Source organism: Callospermophilus lateralis, chromosome 4 (genome assembly GCF_048772815.1).
Source record: "Callospermophilus lateralis isolate mCalLat2 chromosome 4, mCalLat2.hap1, whole genome shotgun sequence".
In the NCBI taxonomy this organism is placed as follows: domain Eukaryota; kingdom Metazoa; phylum Chordata; class Mammalia; order Rodentia; family Sciuridae; genus Callospermophilus; species Callospermophilus lateralis.
Genome location: NC_135308.1, coordinates 28,744,672 through 28,765,518, shown reverse-complemented (window position 1 = coordinate 28,765,518; position 20,847 = coordinate 28,744,672). Strand labels below are relative to the sequence as shown.

Sequence of the window (20,847 nt, the reverse complement as noted above, 5' to 3'; positions counted from 1 at the left end):
TAGGAAATCTTTGTACCTTCTGCTCAATCTTTCTGTGAACCAAAAATTGCTCTTATAAAATAAAAACATTTCAAACAATATGTTGTAGGGACAATTAGGAAATTTGGGGAAGTGCTGACAGTTCTCTATTTATTGACATAGTGGTGATTATGTGGGTGTTCATTTTCTATAAAATTCTTTAGTCTATATATTTACTTGATACTCCTTTCTATGTTTGTATTTTACAAAAATTTAAAAAGCATACATTTTAATGACAGGTCTCTTAATGACAAGAATTTAAAGGCATATTAAATTTAAAAGTAGGTTATACAATAGTGCATACAAAACCAAGATTTTTCACCAATTACCTACCAAAATATTAAAAGTTTGGTTATTTTCCAATAAGAACTAGATTACTTAAGGGTATTTGAAGAACATATAGGTATTTCTAAAAGCAAAAATGAAAAACACTAAGTAAAATAATCATTTCTTTCAAATGTTTGTATAAACCATTGATAAAAAACAAACAATTTGCATTGTTACATACAAGATATATATATAATCATTATTAGAATATTTTCCCATTAAATCATAATCAACAAATGTATATCATTTTAAATAAATGAAATACTCATTATTAAGTGACTGTTACTTGGAATTTTGCTTTTATGGTTGAATTTCTTTATTAGAAACATCTTTGACACTAGTTAACAATTTCAAAGTGATTTTTTAAGTGGTAGAAAGACATCATGACGTCTGTTGTGTTGCCCTAGGCCTTTACTATTGTAATGGATCACATTTATGAAGACATCATAACCTTATAAACAACTGTCATAAAAAGCAGAGTCCACTATGTAAAATGATCTACTGTAGCCTCATTACACCTTTATTATAGTAGTGGCATAATATTACAGTTACAAATTGAAAATATGCTGCACATAACTTAGTTTGAGAAGCAAAATCACTTAACAGGTCAACAATATTCCAGTAGACAATCTTGGTCTTTATAAATCACTCAGATGACTTTTAAAGGTTAAAAAGTCAAAAGAAAGTTTGTGATTTGAATCTGCTACTACTTTAACAATGGTTTGGGGGGCATGACCCAGAAAAATTATCTCAGAAAGGAAGAATACTTCTTTTCTCATTTAGAGAATAATAAGATGACACTTACTTCTGTATAATGACTCTAATTACATCCAGCATGTACAATCAGGTAGTAACATCAAGTGTTCCTGGATTAATATAAAAATGGATTTAAATTAGAAATACAGTACCACAATGCTCTAACATCAGCAAAAATCATTACTTAAGAGTTTGTGAAAATGACAAGAGCAAATGCCAATCAAATAAATAGACTGTATTTATATAACCCAGGTAATAGTTCAGTGGGGAGGTTTGAAAAAAAAAATTATTATTTCAATGCCAAGTCACGCTTACAGCTTTGAACAAGTAGCGAAACATGGGCATGTTTCTCAAATGGATTTCACAGCATCAGTGCAAAAGCCGGAGGGGATGGCTTAGTTTTTTAAGCCTCAGATTTGAAATACCTAGACTCCCTGCAACTACAGCGTTAAATCCTCTGTGGAACCACAGCTTCAAATGCTATCAGGAGAGACTCAACTCTTCATCCTTGTGAGACTGATAAATTGAAAGCCATGAAGTTTAGAGGAAAAGGAGGGGAGCCTGGAGCTGCCCAAAACTAACCCCCCTCAATCTTACACACACACACACACACACACACACACACACACACATACACACACGCAGGATAGCTATATTTGTAACATTTAAAGTTCCATTTGAGACATTTTCTTTGGTAGTTCTGGAGGATGCTGTTTTTAAGACATTCAGAAATCTCACAGCCCTCCCATGCACCAGCTTTATAAACATTTCAATTAAATTTTAGACTGCTCAAATTAGACTAAATACATTATTTTTAACTCCCATTGAATACAGTCAAAATTATATGTTTGCTTTAAAATGCATTTAGGTATCAAATTAATTATTATTTCTGTGGAAATTTCTGTATTTCAAATCAATTTTTTTCTGCTTTACTTATTCCTGATACCAATTTATGAATATTTGGTGAATGTCAATTAAAGCAACAAAATATTATTTAATTAGTACTCTAACATCATGAGACTCATTCATGAGATTTTGTAAAATAAGAAAAAAAACATTATTATTATCTCCATTTTACAGATGAAGAAAGCGTGGCTCAGGAAAATTACTAACTTAATCACAGCTTATGTGTAGTTACTCTGAGTTTTAAAACAAAGGTCTTGAAAATATCCTGAAGTTTTGTTAATTACAAGTAAGTTCCATTGAGAAATATAGATGTTTTTCCAAACAAAATTGTACAATGCATTTTAGAATGCATTTTAAATAAAAGATCTTTATATCTATTTTTTGATTTATCAGTAGTACTACATGTCACTGCTGTTACATATAATTAATGATTTTAATGGGTAAAAAATTGGAGTGCATGCTGGAAAAACTGTGGCTTTTTTTTTTTAAGTCAACTACCTAATTGTTAACAGATGTCCCTTTTCATTTGGATTTACCTCAAAATAAAGCAAAAAGATACAGCTACCTCAGGGCTGAAATGAAAACCTGAGAGTAGCCAGGTGTCCGTGGCGCATGCCTTTAATTCCAGTAGCTCAGGAGACTGAGGCAGGAGGATTGAAAGTTGAAAGCCAGCCAGCCTCAGCAAAAAGCAACTAAGCAACTTAGTGAGATCCTGTCTCTAAATACAATATAAAATAGGGCTGGGATGTGCCTCAATGGTCAAGTGCCCCTGAGTTCAATCCCTGGTACCCTCCCTCAAAAAAAAAGAAGAAAACCTGAGAGAAACATGAGAACACCAAATTTAAAACCTAAACTATTCTCCAAATGTTAGTTAAAAAATAATATTTCAGAAGGAACTCAAATAAACTAATTTAAGATTTAGATATGGACATAAATCTAAGTTTAGGCAAAATGGACCCAAAGAGTGAGTATTTTAATAGCCACAAAAAGACACTAAATAAAGTGGATTCCTTTGAGATTGCATATTAATTATTTTAAACACCAATGTCCATGGGAGAGTTGACATACTGAGACATTTTTTTTCCAGATGTTCTCACTGTAATATAATTTAACTGTTTTCCTCCTACCAATAGATGAGATAAACTTCTCTAACAGGATTTTGAATTCAAGTAAGGGAAGAGAATTTTGGAGAAGAATGAACAGAGAGAGTTAAAAGTGTTCCAGCTCCAGACACCTTAAGAAACAGAGAATAATAGGCACTGAGACCAATTTTGAATGTATTGTATTTTTCTATTGTTGCTGAAGGTATGTCTCAGTTTCTTAGGTTGGATAAACAATACTCAGCTCAGGTGCTAAGGAAAATTCAGAAGACAATGTTTTCTTTGATTTCTTACACCATTTCACCCATCTTTTACATTTCACCTGGTATTAGCCTATGCTCATTATGCCAGCAAAAATGGCTGCTCCTGCTCCAAAAGCCCATAAATGGAATTTCCTTTAGTTACATCTAACTTTTTAATAGCAGTTGCCTGCCTTGGGATAATTCTTCGAGGCTATTTTAGGCAGTTTAAGTTATGTATTCAGTTTCCTAGCAATAAGGGCCTTGAAGATTTTGTAAGCCGCACAACTCCCATCCAGTCTGAATAGAGTTATAGATGCTCTTTAAAAATGACTTCTGTTCCTTTGGCTATACGGGCAAGCATTCCACAATCCCAAAGGGATTTTGGGTCCACGCTTGCACATCTGTGCAGCAACCTACATATCAGAATGAACAGCCTCTACCTTGCATGTAAAGTCTCCATCCCTCCTTTTGTTCAAACATTTATTTAGTACTTAATGGTGTCAGGTAAAAATACTTTTAACAAAGAATGGAGCTAGACTTCTTGCCTGGAGGCATAGATGCACTTCAGTGGGCTATGTAGAGGATAAATTTGTATTTCCCCAGATTGTCCTTTTCTTCCAGCTCAGGGATTTGTAAGGAGAGGACGTCCTACAGAAAGCTGTGGTAGGAAGACTGAGCAAGGAAAGTACGGGTAGAAAATATCTAAAATGAATTTGGTCTTAACTCTTCACCCATACTCAACCATTTCAGATCCCCGAGGAATTCCAGGTTACATTTTAGACGAGGCAAAGTTCAATTTACACTTTTAATTCAGAGGATAAATAAGTACAAAAACAATAAACATTTACCCAAAGTTCCTAGGGACAAGCAAACCAGAGTTGCATGATTTCATACTAATTTTCCAATATGAAGCTCAATCTACACTTAACATCAAGGAAGGCAGCAATTTGACTAATAAAAGTAAATGTCTCTGCACTGCGCTTAACACGAAGAACCTCAGTAGGAAGGAAGCCTGCAGCTCCACTACGGCCGACCTCTAACGCGATCCCTGAGAAGGTCGCGTCTCGCGAGAGTTGAGGGACCGGGACCCGCACCAAAGGGATAGGGCGTGGCCATCAGATGGGCGGGGTCCTGGAGATCACGAGTGCTTGAACTCCGGGCGGGTCGGCGCCGGTCGCTTGGCCCGGGACTTATTTCGCGCTTGTCGGCTTAGCGCGCAACTATGGCGCGGAAGTCGAATTTGTTTGTGTTTCTCGTGCCGCTCCTGCTCGGCCCGATCCTAGTGCGCGGCTTCAACACTCTGCCCCTGGTCCTCAACACTTGGCCTTTTAAGAGTGCAACCGAAGCAGGTGCGAAGCGGCGGCCGGGGGTGGGTGTCTGCACTGCAAGAGGTCGCGGTGGGGTGGGGAGGATCCACTGGCTGGCCCCATTGCAGCTGCAGGGCAGGCAAGCGCCCGATTGGCCAGGCCTTCCGCAGCCTCGGCTTCCAGTCCTTCCTGCTTCGCCCGCTTCGTAGCGTCTTTTGCAATTGACCTTTACTCCATCGTCCTCCGAGGCTGTGTTTTTAAGTCCTTGTCATTTAGGATCACTCCTTGTATTGCCCCCCACTCCCACCCCGCACTAATATATATTACACTGTCCTGCTGACCTCCAACGTTTCGGGTCTTTCAGCTTTTACTCTTCCAGTGGCACTTACGCTGGTTTTTGCCTGATACCTAGTCTTTGCCGGGCGTCTACCTCTCCACCTTCCCTTTTTCACCCCCACCTCCATGTATCTTCAGTACCCTGGGTTCTTAATTTCTAGACAACCTTTTTTGCCCAAAAGATAGCATATTCTTTTCCCACATAACTTTTTTTTTTTTTTTTTTTTGGTAACACTCTGATATCCTTTCCTTGTCACCTAGATTGGGAGGTACATTAAAATTATCCGAGGAGCTTCTCAACAATCATTGTGCCTGAGCCCCACCTCCTGGGATTTTGATTTAACTGCTAGAACTAGGTCATCTGCTTTTTTAAAAAACAAAACCTCCCTATGTAATTTTCCTTGGCAGTCAGGGAGGTTAAAAGCTATGGTATCCCCTCTTCCAGGAAGCCTTCCCTAATGCCCTTAATCAATCGGAATCAGATTCCCATCTTTTGCTCCGTGATATTATCCTGTATATACCAATCTCCTGGCATTTTCATATCGTATTATGTTTGTTTCTTTCGTTTCAAGACATACTACTGCAGGAGTAATTTCATACCCTTCGTACCCCATCTAATAGATTGACTTTCTGGTGGCAGAATTGGATCCAGAATTTGAAGGAGGTAAACTGCCATGTTTATAGGCAGGGCATAGGCATCATAGAAAATAAGGAATCAGGTTGTGAGAAAGAGATTCATAGCAACAGTGAGACCCAAAGAAGCCCAGCAATCTGGGCAGGGGACAATTCTGTGTAAGTTGCCTTACAGGAAATTTCTCAGAATGTACTTTCAAGCCTGTAGGTCCATTAGTGACAATTAAAGTGCTTATTGACAGTACCTGCTGTTCAAGGAATTCTGTTTTTATGGGTAAAGTGTTCAAGGAAGACCTCCCCTACCCCAGTGTACAGGGATCCACAGAAAGCACAGTACTGAAAGTATGGCCACCATAGCTGAAGTAACTACTTTTAAAACTGAGCTCAGCTGGTAAAAAAATTTCTTAAGTCTATGGTTCAATTTCCTCTTTTTTAATATGAGGAATTGCACAGTACTACCTCAAAAACTGTTAAGAAGACTAAATGAACTAATTCATATGAAGTCTCTCTTGTAACTGTTTCTTAGAATTTTATCGAGACTGTCCTAGAATAGGTGTTACCTCAAAAAAAAGGTAATAATTATGCATATTTTTGCAGAAGAAATTTGTGAGGCGATGATTTAATAGATTGTCAGTTTAACTGTCTTTGGGTAGTTTCAGTTGTACCTTTAAAAATAAAGGAGAGGATACTGCTTTTCTTAGAAAAAATAGCTATTAAAAAGTGAAAGAAAAAAAAAACACCTCACATTGTAGCAGTAGCCAAATTCTTTGAATTCTTTATAGTAACCAGTGATGTGATTTTTGTCTCTGACTGATTTGTATACTTGATAAACTAATTTGCTGACATTTCAGTTTAACTGAGTGTAAAAACGGGGCAAATTAAAATAGGAAGTCTCAAATTGCATTTGGCATCAGGAAAATATATATATAAAGGAGCATTGTTTGGTTTAATTAACAGCATGGCTGGTGTTAGAATCTGGTGGTTCTGCCCTCGATGCCATTGAGAATGGCTGTACTATGTGTGAGAAAGAGCAGTGTGATGGCTCCGTAGGCTTTGGAGGAAGTCCTGATGAACTTGGGGAAACCACGCTGGATGCCATGATCATGGATGGGTAAGAATGCCTTTCAGAGAGATTGCTTCTCTGTGTCTGTGCTTCATGTTAAGCTACATTTAGAATTGTAATTTCTCCTAAGAGCAAAATGGGAGAAGGTGTGAGTTTTGTCACAGGTCAGAACCACTAGCTTATTGTACTTGGCATTTTCAAACACAAGGATTTTCCCTCTTGGTTATTTAAAAGTGAATAATTTATCCTAATAATATCAATAGTACATGAAAATAGATCTTCTCCTATAACAGGGAGAAAGTTTGCCTCTGACCTTATAAACCATCATTCACCTGACATCCACAAATATGGTGGTTTGTCTGACCAGAAGAAACCTTAAAGCCTCTTTCAGAAGCTATGTTTAAGAATTTTAGTTCTGTTGGAATATATGGTAAACTGATTTTCCGATTTTTCTCTAATACTGATCTTGTGGAAATCTATGAACTTCATGAATGTGCTTTTTGCTTTTCTGTGCAAGATTATGGAATTTATCCTACAAAACAGTATTGCTTAGAGAACAGCAATATTTTTAAATTTATGAACCTATGAAAATATCTTAATACATACTACGTTTTTTTCTTACAGCACTACCATGAATGTAGGAGCAGTAGGAGATCTTAGACGAATTAAAAATGCTATTGGTGTGGCACGGAAAGTACTAGAACATACAACACACACACTTTTGGCAGGAGAGTCAGGTATTTTTTAACTATACTGAAATTCTTTCTAGTCTTGTCTGTAGTCATCCCTGTGAAAAATAGTACTCAAAATCCAAAAAGAAAAGACTTCAGTTCAAATTCCAGCTCTTAATGTCTATTTAACTGGTTAGGTAACTTAACTTCTAACCCTTACTTTCTTTGTCTTTAAAATAGGATTTTAAAAAATAATAATAATTTATTACCTATAGATGAGTAAATGCTGGACTGAAATAGTGTTCATCATCAGTTTTTTTCACATATTATTACATTTTTATGGGTGCATCATTAACCTAGAGAGCATTGTTAACATAAAAAGATAGGACTAGAAGGAATATGCTATGACAACATCACTTACTTGAAGACTTTCCACACTGTATACTAGAAATTATACAGTGGACTATAATCAAAAATTATTTTTAATGATATGTTTATCTAGTGACTCCAATAGGTTTCCTTCAGTTTGGCTGTAAGTACAAAATCTCAAGGTACCTGACAAATAAAAGAATGGTACTCATTCAGTTGAATACAGTTGTCCCTTTGCTGTCACAAAGCTTTTTACACCCTGATCATGATCATCACAACTGGTCAGAGCAGTAAGAGTCCGTATTGGTGAGAGTGTGCCTTTTTTTTTTTTTTTTTGGTAAGATAGAGGGAGATGGTGAAGGTGAGGTAGCAAAGGATTCTGCATAACACAACACCCAGGGAATCAAGCAGATCAGCTTTAAGTAGGACATATGGAAGTTGAAGATGTAGAAATTGATTTCCTTAAAATTGTTCATGTGTGAAAACTCTTTGAGGAAACTTTGTGTACCCCTCTGGATGTCTTTGTGTACCCACATGTAAGAGGCAGCTGACCTAGGATGCCTCCAGCACATACATTTTGCTTGAAAGATGATACTTTGTTAATTTATACTTTCCTTCCTAATCTCCAGCCACCAAGTTTGCTGAAAGTATGGGGTTTACCAATGAGGATTTATCTACCAATGCTTCTCAAGCTCTTCATTCGGATTGGCTTGCTCAGAATTGCCAGCCAAATAATTGGAGAGTATGTATATGTATTCAATCTCAAAAATAAATTACTTGAAAATATTAAAATTATTTCCTTTCAGTTCTCTCTTGCCTGCCTATTGCTGAGGATGCTTCTTAGCATCCTGGCTACATGTTACAGCTGGAGATTTAAGTTGCCTCTCTGGGCATTGACATGAGAGCTCCTTTAGCAGGCTCTGGTTCACATCCAGGGTGAAGAACTACTGGTCTCTGGCAGTTGTTTGCAGACTAGGAAGATTCTGGGAATTGGAGCTGCCCCCATCAGAGATTTTCTGCTTATATTTCCTTGGATAAATGCTGAAAAAGTCAAAGTTTGGGAAACATAAGTCTGAAATATTTTCCAGATCTTATCTGTGTGAAGTATATATATGTATGAATTATATATCCAGCATCTTCCCATCACTTCAGTTAAAGATTTATACCATTAGGTTTCTTGTTTGCTACTAATGGGATAATTTGTCTTTAATGGAATTTTTAGCATAAATCAGTTTGCCTTTTCCATACAGTTTCCTTCTTTGATTATCTTATGGCCTCATCTTTTTTATTTTTTCCCTAATTGCTGATTACCATGATGTCTCTGGATTAACCATGGAAAAAGATGGTTGATAAAAGAGAATAGGGAAGGTACCTAGTATACTAATTTATAATGTGTACAGGTTGAACATCCCGAACCCAGAAATCTGAAATTCAGAACTCTCTGCCATGGTTCCACAAGTGGAAGACTCTACACACCTCATGTATTATAGTTAAAATGCAGGTGCACTAAAAATATTGTATAGCATCACCTTCAGACCACTTGTATACAAAACAAACTTGTATATGAAATATAAATGAATTGCTTTAGAGTTGAGTCCCATCCCCATGGTATACTTATAAATATTCCAAAATCCAAGACAATCAAAAATCCAAAATATCTCTGGTTCCAAGAATGTCAGATAAAGGGATCATCAACCTGTAGTAGTTTCTTGTTTTGTTTTATTGTTTTATTTATTTGTTTATTTTTATGCCAGTAGGGATTGAACCCATCAGGTATTCTATCACTGAGCTATATAACTAGCCCTTTGTATTTTTAAATTTTGAGACAGCCTCACTGAAGCTGAGTTCAAAATTGAGATCTTCCTAGGTCAACATCCCACACCACTGGGATTACAGGAGTCTACCACCTCACCCAGTCCTTATTTTAATACCAATCTATGTATATCACCTAAATTCATAAATGTGGATTATATTTTTGTGCCTTTAAGATTCAAAAGGATAGCTGGGTTTGCAACTCAGTGGTAGAGCGTTTGCCTAGTATGTGTAAGATATTGGGTTCAATTTTCAGCATTGCATGTAAATAAATAAAGGTCCATCAACAAGTAAAAAAATATATTTTACAAAAAAATTTAAAAGGAATCCTAGAGTACCACACTTAGAGCATATTTCATAAGCCTAGCTTTGGAAAGAAAAATGTGGATTACAAACCGTGGTTTTAAGTCTCAGAATTCTTATTTATCCAGGAAAAAATTCTGAAGAGTACCATTGTGTTGTACTTTATTCCATTGGATTAATATCTAATTAAAAAAAAATCTTGTATTGTGCTTAGAATTTTAGCAAATAAAGACAAAATTCAGGGACCTGTTCTATGTGTTATATATATATCTAACCCATAGTATGTAATTCTGAGACTAGCATGGGAATTTTGTAAACTTATATATTCATCAATTTTCACATAAGACTCAACTAATCTTTATGTTTACATTACCATATGTTTCTTACTAGTGTTAAGTGATTGTACATAACTACTTGTCAATTTCTAAGATACTCTTTCTTAAAAATAAAACCTTAATCTTATTTACAGAATGTAATACCAGATGCTTCAAAATACTGTGGACCCTACAAACCACCTGGTATCTTAAATAAGGATGATCCTACCTATAAAAAAGCAGAAGATGACTATGGTCATGATACTATTGGTAATTTGTCTTTTATACAGTTTTCATGATTAAAAGTTAATTACCTTCTTCATCCCTCTTCATGTACTAGAAGTTGATTTTGGCAATTAAGTGCCTCTCTCTCATTTTTTTCAATTGATTTTGGCAAGTAAGTGCCTCTCTCTCACTTTTTTCTCTTTGGTATGTATATAAATAAGAGAGATTTTATGTATACATGTATGTATTTGTTAAATTGCTAATACAAGATCCCCCCAAATCAAATGTGACTATTCATATGTTGATTTTTAATTCTTTGATAGTTAGTTCTTTATGTTATTTGGTGGTACTAGGGACTGAACCCAGGGATGATATGCCACTGAGCTACACCGCTCACATATCCAGGCCTTTTTATTTTCTATTTTAAAACAGCATCTCACTAACTTCTCTAGGCTGGCCTCGAACTTGCAATCTTCCTCAGCCTCTCAAATTTCTGGGATTATAGGCATATGCCACTGTGCCTGGCTATCATTTGCTATATTAAAGTGGCCTTAAATAATTTTTTCCAAGTTTTTAGGACAGACTTTTCTACTAGTCCATTTCAGTAATTTTATTTGGAATTACCCCTGAAAAAAAAAAAAAAAATGGAAAGTGATTCACCAATTTGAAGAGGAAGGATATGGGATGTCTATCAAATGACAGTATGAAGCCACGTCATCACAGTGCATAAATTATACTACTGATATAATTTTCACTATCCACAAATTTTCTCTTTACTTCTACGTGAAATTAATGAGAGCATATTTATATTATTTTCCTAGTTCAGGCTGTGAAAACACAGTACAGAGGCTGGTGACTTACAAACAACTGAAATTAATTCTCACAGTTGTGGAGGCTAGAAGTCCAAGGTCTAGGCATGGGTAGATCCTGTGTCTGGTGAGGGCCCATTTCCTAGCTCATGGGTGATGCCTTCTTCATGTCCTCATGCAGTAGAAGGAGCTAGCCAGCTCTCTGGGCCTCTTTAATAAAAGTAATAGTCTCATTTGTTAGGGCTATGCCTTTATGACCTAATCACATCCCAGAAGCCTCCCTCCTAAATTCATCACTTTGTGGACATGAATTTTGGGGAGCTAACATTCAGTCCAAGAAGTTATCAACTGCTCAATAATGTGGTTATATTTGAAGTAAACTTTAGGTACTGACAACTTTTTGTTTACTTCTAGGTATGGTTGTAATCCATAAGACTGGACGTACTGCTGCTGGTACATCTACAAATGGTATAAAATTCAAAATACCTGGGTTAGTGTTTTCATAAGAACAGAACTCTCAAATATATATAAATGTAAAGCAGTATGTGCTGGGTGCTGTGGAGGATAGTACAACCAAGTAGAGTGCCAGCCTCATGGCTGATGTAGATAAATGTGAAAGAAAACACATTAGATCTGCTAAGTGCCAAAGGAGGAGCCAGAGCCAGTGCTTTAGAGTTTAGGGTGGCTTAAAGTAAGTAGTTAGTAATGCCAATAAGGTGATGCTAGCTAGGAACTGATCCTTGAGTCAAAGAAAGGAAAGGGGATCCTCACAGCAAAGGCACTGGTAGGTAAAAGTAGTGCTCACTTCACATTCAGGGCTTCTGCTGGCTGAAGAAATTGTCAGTGCATGGTGGAGAGGCAGGTGGTGGAAGGTAAGACTGCAAAGGAAGACTGGAACCATATTTCAAGGAGTCTTATGTTAGTTTAAGGACTTCTAAATTTTATTTTGAAGTGGTGGAAAAGGATTAAAGATTTTTTACAAGGAAAAGCTTTGTCAAGAGTTTTGGCATATTGCATAGGAAGCAAGAATAGGTGTTAGGCAAAGAAAATCAATTTTGAGCCTCTTAAAATAACTCAGAAATCAGATGATAAAGAATGGTAATTATAGAAAAGTCGCTGTAAATCTTTGAATATCAGCTTGGCATGTAACTAGCTGATTACAATTTTTTTTTCATTTTTTAAATTGACAAGTAAAAAGCATTTATGACATGTATAATGTTTTCATATATGTATACACACATACACAGACATAGTGATTTAACTTATATATTACCTCACAAAATTATTTTTTTGTGGTGATTACAACTAAAAATCTGCTCTCAAGCACTTTTCAAATAGACAGTAATAAAGGTGTTGTTATTGTAATAACCATGATATACAATTGACCTCATAAAGCTATTCCTCCTGTCTAATGGAAATCTTGTGTCCTTTGACCAACATGTCTCCAGTTCCCTCACTCCCTGGTATCAAGCTACCACCATTTTCATCAGTTCTATAAGTCCAACTTTTTTATACTCCATGTCTGATAATAAATTCTTAATTAATGTAGGTTTGTGAAAACTAAGTTGAAAAACTAACAAAAGTCTTTTCTCTATGTTGTGAAGAATTTACTTAAAACAATAATCAGTAGTTATGTGGAAATATCCTATATTTTGGAAACAGCTCATAATATAATTTATTTTACACTTGATTTCCTGTCCTAAATTCTTATGCTGTGTGCTCATAAAGTCGCATAGGAGACTCACCAATACCTGGAGCTGGGGCATACGCTGATGATACTGCAGGGGCAGCTGCAGCCACTGGGAATGGTGATATATTGATGCGTTTTCTGCCAAGGTATGACTTCTTACATTTGTAAATTTTAGAGATCTTTATAGGGGATATGTTCTCTGTCAAGATACAAAATGAGTTTTTGTTTTGCATAATCTGATTGTGCACAAGAGCTTTTGAGAAATTTATATACAAACTTTTTGCCTATCATTTATTGATCATTCAAATTAAGTAATCATAGTTCCATGAAATAGAATAGTACCCTACTTCACAGATGAGAATATTTATAATTTATTCAAATGTAAGTCCATTAAGTCAAAGAGCTAAGATAATTGATGAAAGTACGAAACATAGTCCCTATGTGCAGTCAATCACTAGAACTTCATGTTGCCTACGTGTACAGTATTTTCTCCTTTAATTGTAGCACCTTTTCTCTTTTAAATGTAACCTCTATTCTCTGTGATTTCTGGTTGTTATTACTAAGCCAGAATCAAAAAATACTAAGCCAGAAAAAAAACTAATTTCTTAGTCTGAAACTAATGGTAGATGACTTGAATAGATGACATTATATCAAGATTTCCTTGCTTCAATGTTGATGCTTTAGTGAGAATTAGCCACTCCCACTCATTATATGTATTCTATCAAATATGACAGTTTTGTTGGTTTTAAATTTCTATTTAAAGTTACCTGATTTGGAGTTTGCATTTGTTCTGTGATACTGAAGTTTCCTCTGTTTAAATCAGCTACCAAGCTGTAGAATATATGAGTAGAGGAGAAGATCCAACCATAGCTTGCCAAAAAGTGATTTCAAGAATTCAGAAGTATTTTCCAAAGTTTTTTGGGGCTGTTATATGTGCCAATGTAACTGGAAGTTATGGTAAGTTGAATTTGAATTTTGATTTATGCAAACCCTTTTAAATACTATATTGTACAGTATACTAGTCAGTAGAAAAGGGAACTATGTAGAGTAGGCTCTGAGTAAATGTTAATTGATTGTTTTTCAAGGCCCACAAAGTGTTAAAATATACCTAAAACCCTTTTTTGTTGACTACCAGTAGTTATTTATGGTCTGTTCTTTGGCTCTTAGTTCTTATCCCTACATGTTGAGATGTACTAATTTAGTCAGATGCTTTTACTAATTAGAAAGAGGTAGGGATAAATTATTTCCCATTCTTCTTTTCTAATTGTTACTTAAATATTTCAGCCATTTAGATCTTTTGGGAACTCCAAAAGAACAAAATGTATTACTAATTTGTAAACCAAAGAAGTTTGCAGAATTATTTTTGCACTGTGTTTGAGGCATGTCTTTTGCTTCATTTACTTTCCGTATGAGCCTATCACAGTTTCAAAGCATCTTAAGATCAACCACTGCTGATTCTCATTAGTGAGTATTCAGATGGGGAAGATATACAGCTTATTGATCAATACGACTTATTAGGTTAGACTGCTTATTATTTTCTTTGATCTTTTACTTCCCACACGTCTGCATTTGAAAAACTTGTTTGAGGAATTCCTTATTCTTTTTTAAGTACTAAAACACAAAAGTCAGTCAGAGTTATGGGGAGGAAGGTTTTATGTATGAAATAAGTCAGTTTCATTGATTCTCTCTTAAGAAATAAACTGTAGAAGGCTCGGAGTTGGATTTAATAGGATGGAAAATGCTAATTATATAATTGTAGATGAATTTAAAATGACTAGTACCTTACATTTGAAGTAATGAGAGTAGAAGGGACATCTCCCCCAAGGGTTTTTAAGCAGAAGATGAACCCAATACAAAAAGCACCTTGTCAAATAACTCTTATTTCTGTGAGATTAACAGAGTAGAAAAGAATAAGAAGCAGTGATGTTGGGGCGGGGGTGTTAATGAATGAATCATAGGAATGTTCTAGAGGCTAGGGAAATAAAAATTTTTGGATGATGTTCCTGAATAATTTCTTGTAAGAAAGGAACGTGAAAACATTAAAAAAAGAAACAACAGCATGTGTATGGAACAATCCGCAGATTTTCTGAAGTTCAAGGGAATTGCTTCCCCACCACCTGTTTTTTGGGTTTTGTTGTTTTTTCCTTTCTTTCTTTGTCTCATAACTACTCAATGCTAAGGAAGGTACTTCTTTGTAGCTTTGTTGTACATATGTATACAATTGCCAGTGTCCAGGCAAATAGCAATATCTGTGTTGGTTATAAATATATGCATCCTGTATTTAACCACACATCTTTCTCTTTTTTGACCCAAGGTGCTGCTTGCAATAAACTTCCAACATTTACTCAGTTTAGTTTCATGGTTTATAATTCTCTAAAAAATGAACCAACTGAGGAAAAAGTTGACTGCATCTAATCCATCTTCTCTGTCACTATCTGTATTTAAAGAAGAAAAAAACAAAAGCAAAAGGTTATGATCATCATGTAAGGTTTTTGTATAAAGTAAACACAAAAATAAATTTATGCTGAAATGGCACTTTCTACATCTGAAATTTTTGTATTTTCTATTTTTACTTAAGCTTTGTACACTCCCTGAAAATTAATATTCATTTGTGTATGTGTTGTATAGACTTAAATGTAAATGATATTTGAATTTCTAATTGATGTTGCAAGAAATTACTACTTCAGGAATATATTTTCACAGTAATATACTAAATCCAAGTCAGCTATATTTGAGTACTTAAAATCATTAAAGTATACAAGCCTTTTAGGTCTTCCTCAAAGGAAGAGTTACACTAAGACTTGGCAGATTAGTCCTGGTTAAATTTCAGTTTGTTATGTTCAGTATGACATACCTCTGACCACTGATTATTAGTTTTACCTAGTGTTCCTAATAGCTTGAAGCAGGAAGAATGCTATTAATATAGATGCTTTTTATTTTGCACATATTAGAAAATATGGGCAATCTTCTGGTAAGCAATTATATTGATTTTGTTTGGATTACTCTCCTCTAATGGAGCTCTGAATGTAGGAAAGTTTTGAGCCACAAAAATCTCTGGTCTTTAAGCTACTGATATTCAGTATTGGTCATGTCTTTTACAAATCATTGGGGGCATTTGATTTGTACTATAATTTTACTAATGTCTTTTGCAGAGGTGGGGATTACAATTAGAAATAAGTCAATAATGTGTTTTCTGGCTTGGTATTATTTTCCTAACTTCTGAACTACATCTGAAAAGTACATGGAAGTTGTGTGTCTGCTTTCTTAGTATCATCTTGGTTTTTTATCCTCCCTCTGTACCAGGGATTGAACCCAGGGCACCTAACCATGAGCCACATCACCAACCCACTCCCCCCTTTTTTCTTGGGGGGGGGGCGGGTACAGGGGATTGAACTCCAGGGCACTCAACCACTAAGCCACACTCCCAGCCCCCTATTTTGTATTTTATTTAGAGACAGCATCTCACTTAGTTGCTTAGCACCTTGCTTTTGCTGAGGTTGGCTTTAACTTGCGATTCTCCTGCCTCAGCCTCCCAAGCAGCTGTAACTATAGGTGTACATCATTGCACCCAGCTTTCAGCATCATCTTTTTCCTTCAGAATCATTAAAATCAGGAGTCTAACTCATTCCCCCATCATTCCTACCCCCCTACCCCTTTGCCCCCTCCTTTTCTGCTCTCTCCCCTTTGCCCTATCTAAAGTTCTTCCATTCCTTTCCCATGCCCCACCCCCATTGTCATTATGGGTCTGCATGCTCATATCAAAGGAAATATTAGGCCTTTGGTTTGGGGGGATTGGCTTGCTTCACTTAGCATTATATTCTCCAACTTCATCCATTTACCTGCAAATGCCATGATTTTATTCTCTTAATTCTGAGTAATGTTCCATTGTGTACATATACCAAAGTTTTCCTATCCATTCATCAACTGAAGGGGATGGTGGAATGAGTTAGACATCATTACCCCAAGAACATGTATAAGACACGAATGGTGTGAAAATACTTTGTGTACAACCAGTGTCTTGAAAAAATGTGCTCTATATGTGTAATTTGAAATGAATTGCATTTTTCCATCATGTATAACAAATCAGAATAAATAAAATTTTAAAAAGCCAAAGAGAAAAAGTTAAAAACAGCCTCATCTTATGGCATTTTTATAAAAGGACCCGAATACGTATTGCCTCCCTTTCTATTGTAAATAATTTACTCTGAAAAATGATTTTAGGTATCAGGAGTATAAATGTAATATAATAAAAAATAACTTCTACTTTTGACTACTTTTAGGCTTTATATACATGATTTCTAATAACTTGTTTAATTGGGTTTTTATTAAACTGTTAATCATGTTATTTTTAAAACATCTTTGATAAAAAGATATTAAAAAGTTAAAACCCCTAAAAAAATCAGGAGTCATAATAAAATTATATGTACAGCATTATCCTGAAACTTCAGTATTCTGCACCCATTTTGATTTTGACTTTGTCATAGTTTAGGGTAGAAAGCTGTAATGTTAGTGAGGCACAGTAGCTTACCAGAGTGAGGCAGGAGGATCAAGAGTTCAAAGTCAGCCTCAGCAACTTGGGCCCTAAGCAACTCAGCAAGACCTTATCTCTAAATAAAATACAAAAATGGTCTGGGGATGTGGCTCCATGGTTAAGTGCCTCTGGGTTCAATCTACATACCAAAAAAAAAAAAAAAGCAAGCTATAATTTTGAGAGTGGCACAGATCACTTGTTCTCAGGCTTTGCTATGTATCATGGCTGGCTGGGAAGCCTTTTTCAAAACATCCTCTGCTCTATCCCACTAAATCAGATTCTCCACAAATGAGAACTCAAAGTCTAGATTTAGCAGCTGCTTATGGTAGTCTGAAAGCTAATAAAGAGACAGTTATGCAGCTTCACACTCACAAAGCGAAGAGGAAACCTCAACTTTCGAGGGTTCCCAGGAAGGATGCCAACTTGCTTAAATCTGATGCAAGGCCTTGGAAAAAGGACAAGAAGCCAGACTTAAACTTGCAGTATATTTATTTTAAGATGATACTCCTGTTTTGCATATTTCCATTAATAAGTTAGGCAGTCTTTTACCACCAGAAAAAGGAGAGTGAAGCTTAAAGTATTCATGGCCTGTCACTCCTCAGCAAATTGGGAGTTCAGCTGACAAAAATCAATGTACATATGTTTCTAAAGGGTGTTTTCTCTTTAACTCTCACTCTTCCTGATGAAAATAATGTCTCCATATATCTAAAAGAGAAAGAGAAATGGAATTAGCTTTGGAAGTGCATTTTTAAAGCGCTGTTTGAATAAGATAGTATTTAAATACTGCATATGTGTTATCCTTTCTTTTGGAAAGATAAAATTAGTTTATCCCTGGTGAAGATGCATACAAAGGAAACTCACATCTTTGATGGTGTTTTGATACCGATGTTCCGTGGGTTTATAGGAAAGACGTGTAGGAAACAGGGAGATGGCACAGTCAGCAAAGGATTTGTGAACCAGTCATAGATGGAACTCAACTGTCTGCCTAAGACTTGGGAAAAGCAAGAGAAATAACTTGGGAAGGGAATCCTAGAAAATTTAATCATGGTCTTAACTTTTACTGGCAGACAGTAATTGGTTTGCTCCACATATCCTGGCCATGGCATTGTTATAGATTCAGGGCTATATAGCATAGGGTCAAAGTAAGAAGTTCAGTTCAGAGATTTTGTCACATTGTGCTGCTTTTTTTTTTCCTTTGACCCTATCAAAAATGTTCATTTGCCCACTACTGCATATGTGTTATCCTAGGGGAAGTGACCTTGTCCTAAGCACATAGGGATTAAGCAACTTTCCTAATTGATTATGAAAACATTAATATTGTGACTTAGATTCTTCTTTTTAACTATTTCATTCTGTTTCTTTAAGAGAAAAGATTTTTGTACTCACACCTTTTATTTTAGTTAACCAACGCAGGAGTTGGTGGGCTTAAATTTGAGTATTATCTTAGCCCATTTTAACAGCAACCCTTAGAAAAAGGAAGTGATTTTGGTATCGGCAATATAAAAATGTCTTGATTATTATCCCAGAGGCTGTACTTCACTGGAGTGGTTTTTATTTTTAGCACAATAGACAAAAAGGAAAATGTTAACCACAGTATATAATAAAGATTTTGCTAATTGTGTGCTCTTCATTATTCATTTTGATTAATCTCTGGAACAAATTTTTTAAATTATTTCACTTACTTTGCTTAAATGTGGCAAAAATGACTTCTTTTGTGTTCTCAGTTCTAGTAGGTACAGTATATACTGGAAGTCTTGAATTATATTCAACAAACATTCCCAGTTCTGCGTACCTTGCATATTGTAGGTTTTGGTTGTCTTGGTCCCCTTGTGATTTGGTGCAGTCATGTAACTTTCTGATAGTGAGTGGTAAGCAAAAAGGACTGTGAGACCTTCCCAAGCTTACTGTTGTTGTTGTTGTTGTTTTCCCCAAGCATAACAACATGATGGTTGTTGCCCCTATCAACCTGTACCCTTGAGTGACTATAACGAGCATACCCCATGACAGTACAATTCATATGTATTGGGGTCCAATATAGACTCTTGATATATAAAAATACACATGAATAGGTAAAAAGTTTTGTGTGAGTTATTAAATTAATGACAAGCAAAAGTCTTTAAAGGTCAAAGGAATTTTTTACAAATAGACATCTAGAAAATATCAATAGGAAACTAATCAAGAATTTAAAGATATTGCTGGATGACTTAAGAATACTTTTATGGTTTTGGAAAAAAAAGTACACGTTCTCTGTGATTGAACTGTAGACCACACTGGAAAAAAGTAAAACTATGGAGACACAAAAATCAGTGGCTGCAAGAGGCTCCTGGAAAAGGAGAAATGAATAGACAAAGAACTGACTACTTTCAGGGCAGTGAAACTATTCTTTGATCTTGCAATGGTATCAGCATATTAGAATGAACAGTGAACAAAGCAAGAAAGGAAATGGGTGCTGGTCAGTATACATCCATCCAAACCTATAGGATATACAACACTGAGAGTGAACTATAATGTAAACTATGGATTATGGGTAATAATGATGCGCCAATGCAGGTACATTAGTTGTAACAAATGTGCTACTCTGGTATGGTACAGTGATGGTAGGGGGACTGTGAACTGAGGAAATCTCTACCTTCCTCAGATTTTGTTGTGAAGATAAAACCGCTCCTAAAAAATAATATAGTACTAACTGGGCACAGTAGCGTATGCCTGTAATCCCAGTGACTCAGGAGGCTAAGGCAGGATCGCAAGTTCAAAGCCAGCCTCAGCAAAAGCAAGGCATTAAGCAACTCAATGAGACCCTAAACAAAATACAAAATAGGGCTGCGGATATGGCTCAGTGGTCAAGTGCTTTCAAGTTCAATTCCCAGTACCCAAAAAATAATAATATAGTACAACCAGGCACGATGGTGCACACCTGTAATCTCATCAGCTCTGGAGACTGAGGCAGGGGGAACACAAGTTCAAAGCCATTTCCAGTAACTTAGGGAGACCCAGTCTCAAGAAATAAAAACAGATTGGGGATATGGCTCAGCACATACTATATACTATATACATTATTTTTTTATTATGGGGGAGGGAAATTCAAGTATTAAAGATCTTAATCTGAGTGTGTGAGTGTGTGCTAGAGTATTATAACAGAAGCCATCATTGATTTAGCACTGGAAACTGAGCACTTCTACATGTTCTTTCTTATTTAGTTCAACCATAACCCAATGAGGAAGGTAATACTAATATCCTTGGTTTAGATATTTTATGCATAGTAGTTACATTCACTTCGGACATGAGATACTGGCTTTTGTTCAGGGCTACCTAAATATATAGTTTGTTGTTGTTATTGTTAAGAAAGCATTGTAGACCTGCAGGAAATCAAAGATAAGAATGAAAATAGTTGTTTTACAAGTTCAAAACCTAAGGAATATTTTAACCAACACCAAG

General features: G+C 35.8%; 1 protein-coding gene across 1 annotated transcript; it reads left to right on the top strand.

The window, feature by feature from the left end:
• Positions 1-4,490: 4,490 nt before the first annotated feature.
• Positions 4,491-15,432, top strand: Aga (aspartylglucosaminidase). The gene is made up of 9 exons (XM_076853678.1): positions 4,491-4,698; positions 6,583-6,736; positions 7,313-7,425; positions 8,358-8,470; positions 10,313-10,427; positions 11,606-11,681; positions 12,920-13,027; positions 13,705-13,838; positions 15,196-15,432. The coding sequence occupies exons 1-9, from the start codon at positions 4,572-4,574 to the stop codon at positions 15,294-15,296; spliced, it is 1,041 nt and encodes a 346-aa protein (XP_076709793.1). The 5' UTR covers positions 4,491-4,571; the 3' UTR covers positions 15,297-15,432.
• The last annotated feature ends 5,415 nt before the right edge of the window (positions 15,433-20,847 follow it).

Excerpts from the sequence above, each read along its gene's own strand:
- Aga (XM_076853678.1), top strand. The coding sequence starts at position 4,572 with ATGGCGCGGAAGTCGAATTTGTTTGTGTTTCTCGTGCCGCTCCTGCTC. Across the intron at positions 6,737-7,312 it reads GATGCCATGATCATGGATGG|CACTACCATGAATGTAGGAG; the intron begins GTAAGAATGCCT and ends TTTTTCTTACAG. Across the intron at positions 13,028-13,704 it reads TTGATGCGTTTTCTGCCAAG|CTACCAAGCTGTAGAATATA; the intron begins GTATGACTTCTT and ends TGTTTAAATCAG.